At 40.0% G+C, this 13,712-nt stretch overlaps 1 protein-coding gene across 3 annotated transcripts in view; it reads right to left on the bottom strand.

The window, feature by feature from the left end:
• PCNX2 (pecanex 2) overlaps window positions 1–13,712 on the bottom strand; it is a 291,197-nt gene that overhangs the window by 227,055 nt on the left and 50,430 nt on the right. For all 3 annotated transcript variants that reach the window (XM_082422950.1, XM_082422951.1, XM_082422952.1), the window contains 2 exons: window positions 5,707–5,848; window positions 79–224 (listed from right to left, as the gene is read on the bottom strand). In XM_082422950.1, coding sequence (XP_082279076.1) covers window positions 79–224; window positions 5,707–5,848 — 288 coding nt within the window. The remainder of the gene's footprint in view (window positions 1–78; window positions 225–5,706; window positions 5,849–13,712) is intronic.

Genomic DNA, 13,712 nt, shown 5'->3' with positions numbered 1-13,712 from the left:
GCTACCAGCAAGTGAGCCCACGCCGCCACATGCCCCCTTATGTCTTTCACCCGTACACGCGCGTGCCCGGCAGCTTACCGATCAAGTAACGCCAACAAGGTAAGGCGATCATACCAGACTTTAATCCACTTGCCAGGGAAGATGATAAACTTGTAAAACTGCTCTCGGTTGAATTTTCCTTGTGTGGAAGAACAGGAAGAGTCTTCTAGATCCTGACTCAGATGCTTTTAGATGCCGAAAGAAAAAACAGAGAGAGGGTCTCACATTGACGTGTTATTGTCATAAATAAACCTCCTGATTTAAAAGTACTAAAAGCAGATGTTCAAATTCTGAAATGGAAACCAACATAGTTCATAAAAAATGGGTATCCTAAGAAAAGGATGGTGATCAACAGAAAAGGTCTTTTTTTTCAGCTCTTTTTTCTTTTTTTGTATTGATTGAAGTACACTTGATTTACAATGTTGTGTTAGTTTCAGGTGTACAGCAAAGTGATTCAGTTATATATATATATTCTTTTTCAGATTCTTTTCCCTTATAGGTTATTACAAAATACTGAGTATAGCTCCCTGTGCTATTCAGTAGATCCTTGTTGGAGAAAAGGTCTTTTTTACCAACACACTTCAATTTCATTATAATGTAACATTAAAATTATGCTACATATATCAAAATACTGCTGTCAGGCCAAGAAACTGCCATGAAAATAATTCTTATGAAAGATCAGAATTCAGCAAAAGACCTTAAATGACTTAATTTTTGAAAGGTATGTTATTTAATGTAATGCTGAGATAAATATTTAAATTTTACTATATGTAAAAATATTTTCACTGACAATATGCAGGTCCTTGGTGAAGCCCAATATAAGAAAAAATAACATATTTATAGGAAAAATATAAGCCAATAAAACAGAAACAAATGGGGGAATTTAATCTCAGATTGAAAACATTTTCAGCCCAAATTCATCTCTGATTGGCTCTAATCCAATGGAGAGGAACTCAGTTTTGAAAAAAATTAGTCTTCATTCATTTGTCGAACAAATACTTAATGAACCCCAGCCCCTTGTACATCTTCTATTTCTAATCTGTCTTTTTTATTTTTGTGATAATTGTGGTTAAAAAAATACATAATATAAAATTCACCATCTTAACCATTTTGTAAGTATACATTTCAGTAGTGACGATAATCATATTGTTGTGCAAGAGATCTCGGGAACTTTTTCGTCTTGCAAAACCGAAACTGTCCACATTGAACACTGACTCCCCACTCTCCCCTCCCCGAGCCTGACAACCATCCTTCTATTTTCTGTCTCCAGGAATCTGATTCCTCTAGGGACCTCCTATAAGTGGAATTACACAGTATGTGTCCTTTTGTGACCGGCTTATTTCATTTAGCATAGTGACCTCAAGATTCATCCATGTAGCAGGTCTCAGAATTTCCTTCCTTTTTAAGGCTGAATAAAAGTCCGTTGTATGGATAGACCGCATATTGTTTATCCATTCATCTGTCGACAGACGCTGAGGTTGCTTCCCCTACCCCCTTGGTGGAATATTCGCCATTCACAATCGTGAATGAAGCTGCTGTGAACATGCACGCGCAAATGTCTGTTCAAGTCCCTGCTTTAGGCTCTTTTGGATATACATCTGAAAGTGGAATTGGTGGATTATTCTAGTTTGTGTTTTTATTTGTTTGCTTTTGCCCTCTATTTTTCCCAAAAAAAGATTTTCGGTAGGCTCTCATTTCCTGTAGGCTGACTAACATAAAACACAGGAGAGACTGATAAGAAGGACCAAAATAAGAAAAGGGAGGAGGGCAGCCCAGAAGAGCAGCCACGGAGGGGATGCTGACGTTTAAGGGTCTCACACGCTTCTCTCTGACTTACAAAGTAGAAGGCTATACTCGGGCAGACTACATAATTCTTCCTTAATTCAGTGCAAGTCGCTGATGTCAAAATGCCTGGCATGCATAAGGGCAGCACACCTGCTTCACTGGAGACCACGTGGGACCCTCCAAGGAGGTTGACTTTACCATCTCTCTGTTCCCAGATGCTAATTCCCTGACTCAGCTAGAGAGCACAGAGTTATTCAGTCTATAAACGCAAAAGGCATTTCAAGGGAAAGTTGATCCATCGTGAAGGCAATATACAGGTTAGCAATATACAGGATGGACTGGGCTGTATTATTACAGGAAAGTTGAGATTATAAGTGCTGTTTGTGTCTGGAATGCGACTCCAACAGAAAAGAGAGCTTCGTGGAAACTGCCTGCTGTCATGTCAGCAAGAACAGCATTTTCTTTTAATGACAATGAATTTGTGGTTTAGAGTAAACCTTCCCCCACAGAAGAGATCCTTTTCCTTTATGCTCCGTGGATAAAGAGAGCAAGTAAGAAATACGTGTACAAGCTGAGCATGGTTTACCATTCTGTGATGTGGGAATTCAGGTATGATGTGTAAACAGGTCAAGGATAAGCAACAGTGAAGGTGATAGCATTCTTTTGAATAGTAAGGAAAATACTCTCCTTTAGTGAGAGTAGTTTTAGGGAAGGTTAGTATAAAAAAATCACATGAAGACTACATCTACATTTTTTGCAAAACTTATTAAAGATTCTGGCATATTGTGCTATTTATTGCTGCTTAAATGAAAATCCTTGTTTAAGAAATATCTCAATTTAATGCAAAGAAAAAATGGTTTGATTTCTGTGTTAGTTTACTAGGGTTGCTACAACAAAGTACCACAGATGGGGTGGCTTAGACAGGAGAACTGTATATCCCCCAAGCTCCCTGAAACATTCAAGAGTTCTGTATAACTAACAAAAATTTTGATGATATTAATAACTGACACTGATTATTAAAGGCATAATTTTGCCATCTTTAATCCTAAAAACCTCACAGTAACTCTTCCACGTAGGTGTTATTATTCTGGAGGCTGAAAGCCCAAGATCAAGGTGTTGGCAGGAGTGGTTTCTTCTGAGGCCTCTCTCCTTGGCTGGCAGACGGCCGTCTTCTCCCTGTGTCTTCACATGGTTTCCCTCTGTGTGTATCTGTGTCCTGATCTCCGCTTCTTCAAAGGACACCAGCCATACTGGATTAGGTTCTACCCTAATGACCTCATTTTAACTTAATTACCTCTTTAAAGGTCCTATTCCAAATACAGTCACATTCTGAAGTCATGGGAGTTATGATGGCAGCATATGAATTTTGAGGGAGCTCAAATCAGCCCATAATAACTTCCTTTATCAGAAAATGAGGTTCATCGAATTTCATTTTTTGCTTTAAATAGCAAGGAAGCACAGAGCTCGATGTTTCAGTGAATCACAGCAATTATACTTAGCCTGTTTTCTAGTATAAATTTCAAATTCATATTTCTTTTCCCCCTGCACCGTGTGGCATGCAGGATCTTAGTTCCCTGACCAGGGATCAAACGTGAACCCCCTACAGCGGAAGCGCAGAGTCTTGACCACTGGACCACCAGGTAAGTCTCTCAAATTCAAATTTTTCTCATCGTTTTAATCATTCATTTATTCACTCATCCAACAAATATTTATTATGCAGATTATATAAGCCAGATACGATATGTAATATAAGCTGAAAATTCAAAGGATAACAAGACAGAGTTTCTACCTTAAAGGGGTTTAGGAATTCCTGGGGAGTAGACAAGCCAACCAGCCTGGATAACACGGTGACACACACATACATACAAGTATAAACATGTCTGTATCTGCATCTGTATACCCAGAAAGAGAGAGAGAAGTGAGCCGTGGGAGCCAATAAGGTGGTTATCCCCAGCAAGGGCACGGAATAAAGGGGTCTAACGCAGAGCTCCTGGCAAGCATCAGTAATGAAGGAGCTGCAGAGTGGCGACTAAGGGGGGTTCCATATCTATGACTTAGGTAAACACAGAGACACACTAACCAAGAGGCCGGTTCTGTCTCTGATTCATTAATTAAGCCTCACCCAAGAACAATCACATCACGCTGCCTGCAAGTCAGGCCTGCAAGTTTTATTCTACGATCAGAAGAAAGAGATTAGTAAAAGTAGGGGGACGGGGTGTAAATTGAACACAAGTCCTTTTTAAGAAACAAGATAATTGCATTTGCTCACCACCCCCCATATGGATCTCTACTGACAGCACAATACCAAGGTCCGTTTCGTGAACCTGGATTATCAAGAACAGCTTAAATAATGATCAGCACATTCAGTTTAAGAAGGTACGGAAGTATATAGTACATTTCAGAAATAATCTTTGGTAGAGTTAAAACATTTACGAATGTAAAGGGGACTTCCCTGGCGGTCCAGTGGTTAAGACTCCGCCTTCCAGTACAGGGGGTGTGGGGTCGATCCCTGGTCAGGGAGCTAAGATTCCACACGCGTGTGCCAAAAAACCAAAACAGAAGACAGAAGCAATATTGTAACAAATTCAATAAAGATTTTTTTAAAAAGTGGTACACATAAAAAAAAAAATCTTTAAAAAAAAAAAAATTTTAAAAAAGAATGTAAAGGTCCATGCCCAAGCTAGCTCCCCCAAGCTACCTGAAAAGATCTACTGTTCAAAATAATGGTACCCTTGCAGCAACATGGATGGACCTAGAGATGATCATACTAAGCAAAGTAAGTCAGAAGGAGAAAGACAAATAGCATATGAGATCACTTCTGGCTTCACTGGCTTTTTCAAGTCCTCCCTATGCAGCCCTCCCAACTCGTACCCAGTCAGCAAGAATAAAGACTCCAGAAAAACATGCGGTCACTTAGAAGATAGCCCAACATTTTTTCTGCACATCTGAAAAATAGTGTAAAAATTCCTATTAAGCATCTTTTGGAAAAATTTGGTTAAGCACTCATGAAAACGTATATAAAACTATTATTTCTTTACACAGGTGAGATTCTCTAGAAGAAATCAAAACATTGTCAGGAGGAAGGTAAACACAGCAATAAAGAAACTTCACACTAACTTGACAGTACCCCATCTATTACCCTCTTCCTTCAATCTGTACTTACTGAAATCCACCTTCCTTCAAGGTCTAGCCCAGTGTCTCTTCTCCTAAGGAGCCTTCTCCATCCTCACTCTCCGAAATGCCCTGATGGAATCTGGAGCTCTAAATTCATGACCGGTCGTATGTCTTTGCTCCCATGTTATCTTTTCTTTGAATTCTTTGCTCTGTGTCCCCCAGAGTCTCATTAAAGGTGTAGTGAATAAGTGAATGAACATCAGTAAGCTATCTCGTAGTAAAACAATGCAAGGCTTAATCTTTTAAGCCCCTTGATGATCATGTCATTTGCTCCAAGAATAAAGTGTCTCTTCAAGCCGAGATTCTCTTTAAAAATCTCTGCATGCTTAAAATATAAGGCTATAATAAATTAATAAAAGTCCAGATATTTTCCAAACCATGGGGGGAAAAAATGCCATCCTAACCAAGTGAGCTCTTGTGGGATTTGTGCATCCCGGCAACCAAAGATCAATGTAAATGAATTTCTAATGCGTTTGGAAGAGCAATTAACAGTAATAATCCCGTTAGCATGAACGGAAGGGTACCTGTTATCTAAGAGGTTTCTTTTCACATTCGTTCAGTAGACTACCACAAAGTGATATAGCCACAACCCAGGTGACATAAAATTCAGGACAAGACTGGACTAATTCTATTAGGGAATCCAACCTGGAAACAGGCTTCAGGATCCCTGCTTCTGGAACATTCACAGACGGTAACGCTGGGACGTACCCGTGGGGTTTCAGACTGGGTCCTCCGAGCCACCATGAGCAACAGCTGTTGTTGCAAGGCACTGACCACAGGGTCCCCTGAAGAAGGATCTTGACTCTCGGAAGTTGCGGTACTGGAAGTTGTGGAGCCGCTCTGTATGTCTCTGAGGACGGGCAAAACAAATGCTTCGGTTACCTGCAAGTACCGGAAGTCGTCTATTTATCACATGCAAACACAAGGACAGCAGGGATCCTTAATGCAGGTCACGGGTAAGCCTCTGCCACCTTGCATGAGCAGCTCAAAGTCGAAAATTGCGTGTGCCATGCCACCTTCAGGCAGAAGGGCCATCATCTTGCACACATTCAGCATGGAACTCCAGTTTTATTCAATCACCCAAGACGGTGTGCTTCAGAAGAGATGAGGTCCCTGCCTGGCCTCTGGGGTAAATCCTGGTCATCCCACACCCATCGTGGGAACTCCAATCACCCCGGCCAGTCCTGGCACAGGAGTGTAATGCTATTCTAAGAGGCTACCGCGGAGCAAAGGGGAGGCGGCTGTGGATAAGGACGCTCACGAGCAAGTTTTTCTATTTCTTCTTTTTTTTCAGTGTTTTTACCTTTTAAAATGTTTTTAAATTTATTTATTTTTTATTGAAGTATAGTTGATTTACAATGCTATGTTAGTTTCAGGTGTACAGCAGATTCAGTTATATTTCTAGATATATATGTATATGTATATATTCTTTTTCAGATTCTTTTCCCATATAGGTTACTACAAAATATTGAGTAGAGTTCCCTGTGCTATACAGTAGGTCCTTGCTGATTATCTATTTTATATATTATAGTAGTATGTATATGTTACTCCCAAAATCCTAATTTATCCCTCCCCGCTATCTTTCCCCTTTGGTAAACATAAGTTTGTTTTCTAAGTCTGTGAGTCTGTTTCTGTTTTGTAAATAAGTTCATTTGTATCATTTTTAGATTCCACATGTAAGTGATATCATACGGTATTTGTCTCTCTCTTTCTGATTTACTTCACTTAGCATGATAATCTCTAGGTTCATCCATGTTGCTGCAAATGGCATTATTTCATTCTTTTCTATAGCTGAGTAATATTCCATTGTATATATGTACCACATCTTCTTTATCCATTCATCTGTCAATGGACATTCAGGTTGCTTCCATGTCTTGGCTATTGTAAATAGTGCTGCAATGAATATTGGGGTGTGTGTACCTTTTCGGATTATGGTTTTCTCTGGATATATGCCCAAGAGTGGGATTGCTAGATCATATGGTAGCTCTATTTTTAGTTTTTTAAGGAACCTCCATACTGTTTTTCCATAATGGCTGTACCAATTTACATTCCCACCAACAGTGTAGGAGGGTTCTACTTCTTAAAAGGTAACAAAAGTAAGAGACCATCTTTCTCCTGACCTTTAGACGCTATGTGACTCAGAAACCCTTGGAGCTGCGGCAGCGATACTGCCATCGTGAGGGACAAGCCCGAGGACAGCAGAGCTGAAAGACAGAAGGAAACTAGTTTCTTGATGACCAACCAACCCTGCACTGATCACGCCTTTGGACTTCCTGTTTCTGAAATAACACATCTTACTATTGTCTCAAGCATTTTTCTTTTAATATTTATTTATTTATTTAGTTGCACGAGGTCTTAGTGGCAGCACGCGGGCTCCTTAGTTGTGCTGCTGCCCAAGCCACCTCAAGAATGCAGACGTGGCACTAATGTCATCACCTTCTTTTTTTAATGTATTTTCTTATTGAAGTATAGTTGATTCACCATGTTGTGTTAGTTCCTGGTGTACAGCAAAGTGATTCAGTTATACATGATAAACATATTCTTTTTCATATTCTTTTCCATTACAGTTTATTACAGGATTTTGAACATAGAACCCTGTGCTATATGGTAGGACCCTGCTGTTTATCTATTTTATATATAGTAGTTTGTATCTGCTAATCCCAAACTCCCACTCCATCCCTCCCCCACCCCCTCTCCCCCTTGGCAACCACAAGTCTGTTCTCTGTGTCTGTGAGTCTGTTTCTATTTCGTAGATACGTTCATTTGTGTCATATTTTGGATTCCACATATAAGTGATATCATATGGTATTTGTCTTTCTCTGTCTTTGACTTACTTCACTTAGTATGATCATCTCTAGATCCATCCATGTTGCTGCAAATGGCATTATTTTGTTCTTTTTTTTAAGGCTGAGTAGTAATGCCTTCTGATTTCTAATCTCACGTTTCGGTACAAAGTTTCTAACAAGTTTTTAGATCTTTCTTTTTCCCAACTCCCTACTACTGTATTCACAAACATACAAATGCTTATTCTACAGGAACAGTGTTTAAAATACGTCCACTATTCTCACATACGTGCTCACAAACACACAGATTTCTCTACATTTTTGAGACATGATTTATGACTATTTGATGATACATTCAATAAAGGTCTCCTTCAATAGCCATTCAATAATGGTTTCTAAGTAAAGAACCACTTAGGAAACATCGTACATTAACAGCGGGGTTTGAGAAATGAGTCAGGTGGGATAAGCACATGGACTTTGAAAACCTAAAAATCCCGTCCTTCCATTATTTGTATGATTGCTCCATAGAGAGTGCTTTTGCTTCCTTTCCATACTAGTGGTGCAATGTGTGTCACTAATAGAGAAAAAGAGTTAGATTTATAAAGACAGTGTTCATTCAAGCTTTTGTACTTTGTACAGAAACCTCTGAGGACTGTAATTCTGTCATTTCAGAGTTAAATACAATAGGATCGAAAACATCTTGTTAATACAAATTTAGAGAAACCGAAACTCAGCAAATGCCAGCACTTCACTAAAGCCAGAAGACTGATCTGACTTCACTGTAGGTAATGTAGGTGATGATTATAAATAGGCAGAAGCAGTATGGAAATGTGAGAAAATCTAGACAGTGTACAGCGCCCTCTATTGCCAACTGAAATAAACTAAGAACGGACTACTGTGGAAGGTGTAACAAAGTTACTTCAGAGCAACCTTCCTCCTGCCAGGGCCTCCTGGCAGGAAACATGGTCCAAAAGGAAGTGTCAATACAGCTGAATTTTTTTGCATGTTTTTGATGACAAAATAAAAATAATAACAGGTAACATTATCGTCCTGCGCAAGCCATTTAAAAATCCTATGTAAAAATCTAGGGTTTGGTTTTCTTTTCAAAATCTTTTGGATGAGTTCTAGAATTAAACAGAACTAGGCTTGAATTATTGCTCTACTATTTACTATCTGTGACTATAACAATGTTGTTTTCTTACCTCAAATCCTCACCTATAAACAACAAGGTCCTACTGTATAGCACACGGAGCTATATTTAATATCCTGTGATAAACCATAATGGAAAAGAATATGAAAAAGAATGTATATATATGTATAACTGAATCACTTTGCTGTACAGCAGAAATTAACACACCATTGTAAATCAACTACACTTCAACAAAATAAATTTTTTAAAAGATCCTCACCTATAAAATAGGGATGATGTCTTCCTCATAGAGATTGCTGTAAGAATTAAATCAGACTGGATACGGTGCCTCTCATATATCAGACACTTAATAACCATACCTAATCTTCCTATTTCTTTCTACTGATATAGGACCTGACTTTGCTCATTCTCATATTAAACAGTAAACTGACCCCTATGCTTTTCACACAAATAACATATTAATTCTACTTGTCTCTATTAGCAGGAATGGGGTAACAGTGTCTTGCTCTCAACTCATACCTAATCCTTTTTTAAAAAAATAAAGACAAATGCAAACAGCATGTCAAGCTCCCCCTTAACCTCTTTTTACACGAAGCGTGATGATATTAAGAAAGATTCTTTTTTTTTTTGGCTGCGCTGGGTCTTCGTTGCTGCGCACAAGCTTTCTCTAGTTGTGGCGAGGGGGGCTACTCTTCGTTGCGGTGCACAGGCTTCTTATTGCAGTGGCTTCTCTTGTCGTGGAGCACAGGCTCTAGGCACGTGGGCCTCAGTAGTTGTGGCACGCGAGCTCAGAAGTTGTGGCTCGCGGGCTTTAGAGCGCAGGCTCAGTAGTTGTGGCGCACGGGCTTAGCTGCTCCGCGGCACGTGGGATCTTCCCAGACCAGCGATCGAACCTGTGTCCCCTGCATTGGCAGGTGGATTCTTAACCACTGCACCACCAGGGAAGTCCCAGAAAGATTCTTTTCTGAGCTTTATGACTGGTATGTCCTCACCAGAAAACCTGTCTTGTCATGTGTGTATGGGCTTCCTATTTGGCCAGGAGGAGACGTGTAACGCTGCTTCCAGAGGGTAAAGAGATTTATCTTCTTCGTGTGGCACAGGTTTCTGGGGTCCTAATGTTGAAGTTGTAATCCGCGGGCACTAGCTTGTCCACTCAGGAACCAAAGAGGCTATGACGTCACAAAAATCACTCAGTGGACAGAGCTCTTCCTGTACCAACCCTCCAAGAATTCCCGCCCATCTTCCTTTTCTTGTATCTCTCTCAGACTATCTGCTACTTATTCTCCTGAGAGAATAGTAGCTATTCTATGGGCTGTGAGCTCAAGGATCATCCAAAAAGTCTCTGTTGGGGGGATGGATAAATTAGGAGTTTAGGAGTAACAGATACACACTACTATATATAAAATAGATAAGCAACAAGGACCTACCACGTAGCATAGGGAACTCTACTCAATATTTTATAATAAGCTATGTGGGAAGAGAATCTGGAAAAGAATGGATATGTATAACTGAATCACTTGGCTGTCCACCTGAAATTAGCACAACATTGTAAATCAACTATACTTCAATTAAAAAAAAAATCTCAAAAAAGAGTCTCTGTTTCACTAACTTAAGGCTGGAGATTTCCCCCCATATTAATAAATATAATGTGAAAGTGCTAAGTTTCGAGAGACATTTCTTCCTCTAAAATAGCAATGGAAATGGAAGTATTCCAACCCTGTAGTAATTACACTCTGAACTACAACAGAGCAGCAGTTGCACATGTAGCCTTGGTTTTCTTGCTCTCTGGTTTATCTCTGGACAACTAGTTTGGTTCAGAGCTAGAGCAGAGATAAATTTATTTAAACGAGATCGAATTCAGAACAACAGCAGAAATAGTGATTCATGGTGGAAACTACAAAAAGAGCAGTCACTAGAAGGAAATAAAGATGGACCAGGGGCCAGAATGGTGCACTTTCTTATGGACAGAGCTGGGTCTCAAAGTCACAGTGACCCCGTTGCGCTATATTGCTCTCCCCAGGTTTTCACTCATCTAAGCTTCTGTAAGCAACAGATAACTGAAATACATGTGCTGCTGCATTTTCCCATTGATGTGGAAAGAAATCCTTGAACTTCTTCATCTTCCCCGGAACTCAAAACTTACAATCCACCCTCCCGAGGAAGAGGGCCTCTCTTTTTCTGCCTGTCCTTCCTTGTTTTCCAGGCTTACTCGGGGGCCATGGGAACAAGCCACCCAGAGGAGCAAGCCTAGAGATGAAAGTCCAGCCACGCGTTCAATATGTGGGCTATTTAAATAAAGCAGCACTGTTTTGGAAACTATAACCTGTTATTTAGAATTTGAACAGGGATTCTTGTTTTAAAGTCTGCAAACAACTCTTCTTTTATAGGACAGCAAGATTCGTCTGTGCATTTGAGAAAAAGGAAACACCAGCCTGGGAGCTTGTGAGGGCCTCCAGCACGGGATCTGACTGCCATCATGTGGCAGCTGGGGCTGTGACCACAGGGACAGAATCCCACCGTGTGGCAGGGCCTCTTCCCAGGGATTCAGAGAACAGAAGTCTTGGGCTTCCCTGGTGGCGCAGTGGTTGAGAATCTGCCTGCCAATGCAGGGGACACGGGTTCGAGCCCTGGTCTGGGAAGATCCCACATGCCAAGGAGCAACTGGGCCCGTGAGCCACAACTACTGAGCCTGCGCATCTGGAGCTTGTGCTCCGCAACGAGAGGCCGCGATAGTGAGAGGCCCGCGCACCGTGATGAAGAGTGGCCCCCGCTTGCCGCAACTAGAGAAAGCCCTTGCACAGAAACGAAGACCCAACACAGCCAAAAATAAATAAATAAATAAATAAATAATAAAAATAAAGGAATTCCTTTAAAAAAAAAGTCTTTAAAAAAAAAAAAAAAGAGAACAGAAGTCTTTCTAGAGTCAACCTCATAAACTCTCCATCCTTATGACTCTGTGCCTGGATGAAAGTTTAATCTCTCTAGTGTGTCTAAGAAAACAAAGCAGGACTACAGTGAAAGGATCTGAGAGTAACAACCGGAAAACAAGAGAGAGGACACAGGAATATGGACAGCAGGAACTCTTTAGAGGCAAACCCCTGCACGGTCACCTGCTTTTTTCCAGATACTTCCACCTCTATGTGGGTGATCAAAGGCACCAAGAACCCCCGGAAGTTTTTTAACTAACTCAGTAACACATAACTCTATCATGCAAATCAACAGAGTGAGGCAGCTATATACATATTCTCAAATATTTATCATTGGAGTTGACGTTTTCAACTCATGCTTGAATGGTACACAGAACTGGGCATATCTGATATGCCTGGATATGCAAACCAGGGATCACTATTTCTTCTGACTAACGTTAAGAAGAAGGTCTAAAAGAGGTGATCATTTTTTACAATTTTCTGCCTGCTTACTTTCTTTGAGATCCAGGTACACACTTAAGCACGGTGGCTTTAAAGGGCTTTCCTGAGAGTTGATCCCAGTAAGTAACAGACGCTTTACTGAGACCAGGGTCAGAGAGGCTACTAATAATAATGTCAACAAAAATGTCAAAACTCTGAGAAGGCCATAAAGATTAAGTGCACCTCAATCTACCTTTGGAATATAGTACATAATGGGTTTAGAGGTTAGAGTAGCTTTCAAAAATAAACCTAATTTATAACCATAACAATACCTGTTTCGATATGTACTATAACGATTCATAAACAAATAGAAGCCCAAAATAAGTGAATCCGGACAAATAAATAGATGATTACCCATGTAATCTACTCTACTTTTTAAATAGAAACAACTGAGGTACAAAAATCCCCAATAAAAACCCTGTAAACTAAACTTGCTCCAGAATGAGTCTTTCCATTCAGTAGCCTACCAAGCCTATTTTACGAGTAATAGATACTCAAAATGAATATAAATACTATGTCTTTCCATAGGATTTCACTGGAGAGCAGACAATATGCATTTGTGTATGCATTTAAAAAAAATTTTTATATGCATTTTCATGAGATTGCTTATGACACTAGAAAAGGTTTTCTAATACTAAAGCATGGTTATATATCTTTTACAAGAGAAAGCTCTTCTATGTTACTTGGAAGAATTTATAGACGAAAGAAATGTAAATCTTTGCTGAACAAAGAACAGAAACTATCAAGCTTTCATTGCAAGACCTCCAGGGGAAATAACAAAAGTCCACTCTGCAGTGAACCCTTCAGACACAAAACACACTTCAACTTTTAGGCAGCTTCACCTTCAACTTCCTAGGCAGACAGCCTACTTCAACTTTGATTTTCTAGGTAGATGAGCTCATATTAGGCTCTGAGCTGCTGAATCAGTCCTGTGTCCTGGGTAATGAATTTATCCTCTGAAATTTTTTTTAAGTAGCAATTCTACATTCTGCAATTCAAGCCATAGTTCCCTTATTCTAGTTTCTGGGGAAAGCAGAACTACATGAGATAGTGTTACCAAAGGTACCTGCTTTCTGGACAGTTATTGTACAACCGGAAAATACTGCTTATATTTCTTCAGCAGTCAATGAGAAATGTATTGGTTCCCACAATGACAGAGAGGCTAAGGAGGGAAATTCGTTTCCTCTCCTGGTTTCCTCCAGGAATCCCCAAAGAGACATGGAAGTTACACTGCAAACCATTCCCTATTCATACTTGGGAGTTAGGGATATAAAACTATCACATGGCAACTAGGCTTAACAATAGCGAAGAGGAATGGCGTTCTTGCCAATAATAAGAATCAGTGGTTTAATGCTAGTTAGAGGCAATCCTAGC

The sequence above is a fragment of the Balaenoptera physalus genome (genome assembly GCF_965194825.1).
Source record: "Balaenoptera physalus genome assembly, chromosome: 14".
Lineage (NCBI taxonomy): Eukaryota > Metazoa > Chordata > Mammalia > Artiodactyla > Balaenopteridae > Balaenoptera > Balaenoptera physalus.
The sequence above is the reverse complement of the archived record's forward strand: the minus strand, read 5'-3'. Positions and strand labels throughout refer to the sequence as shown.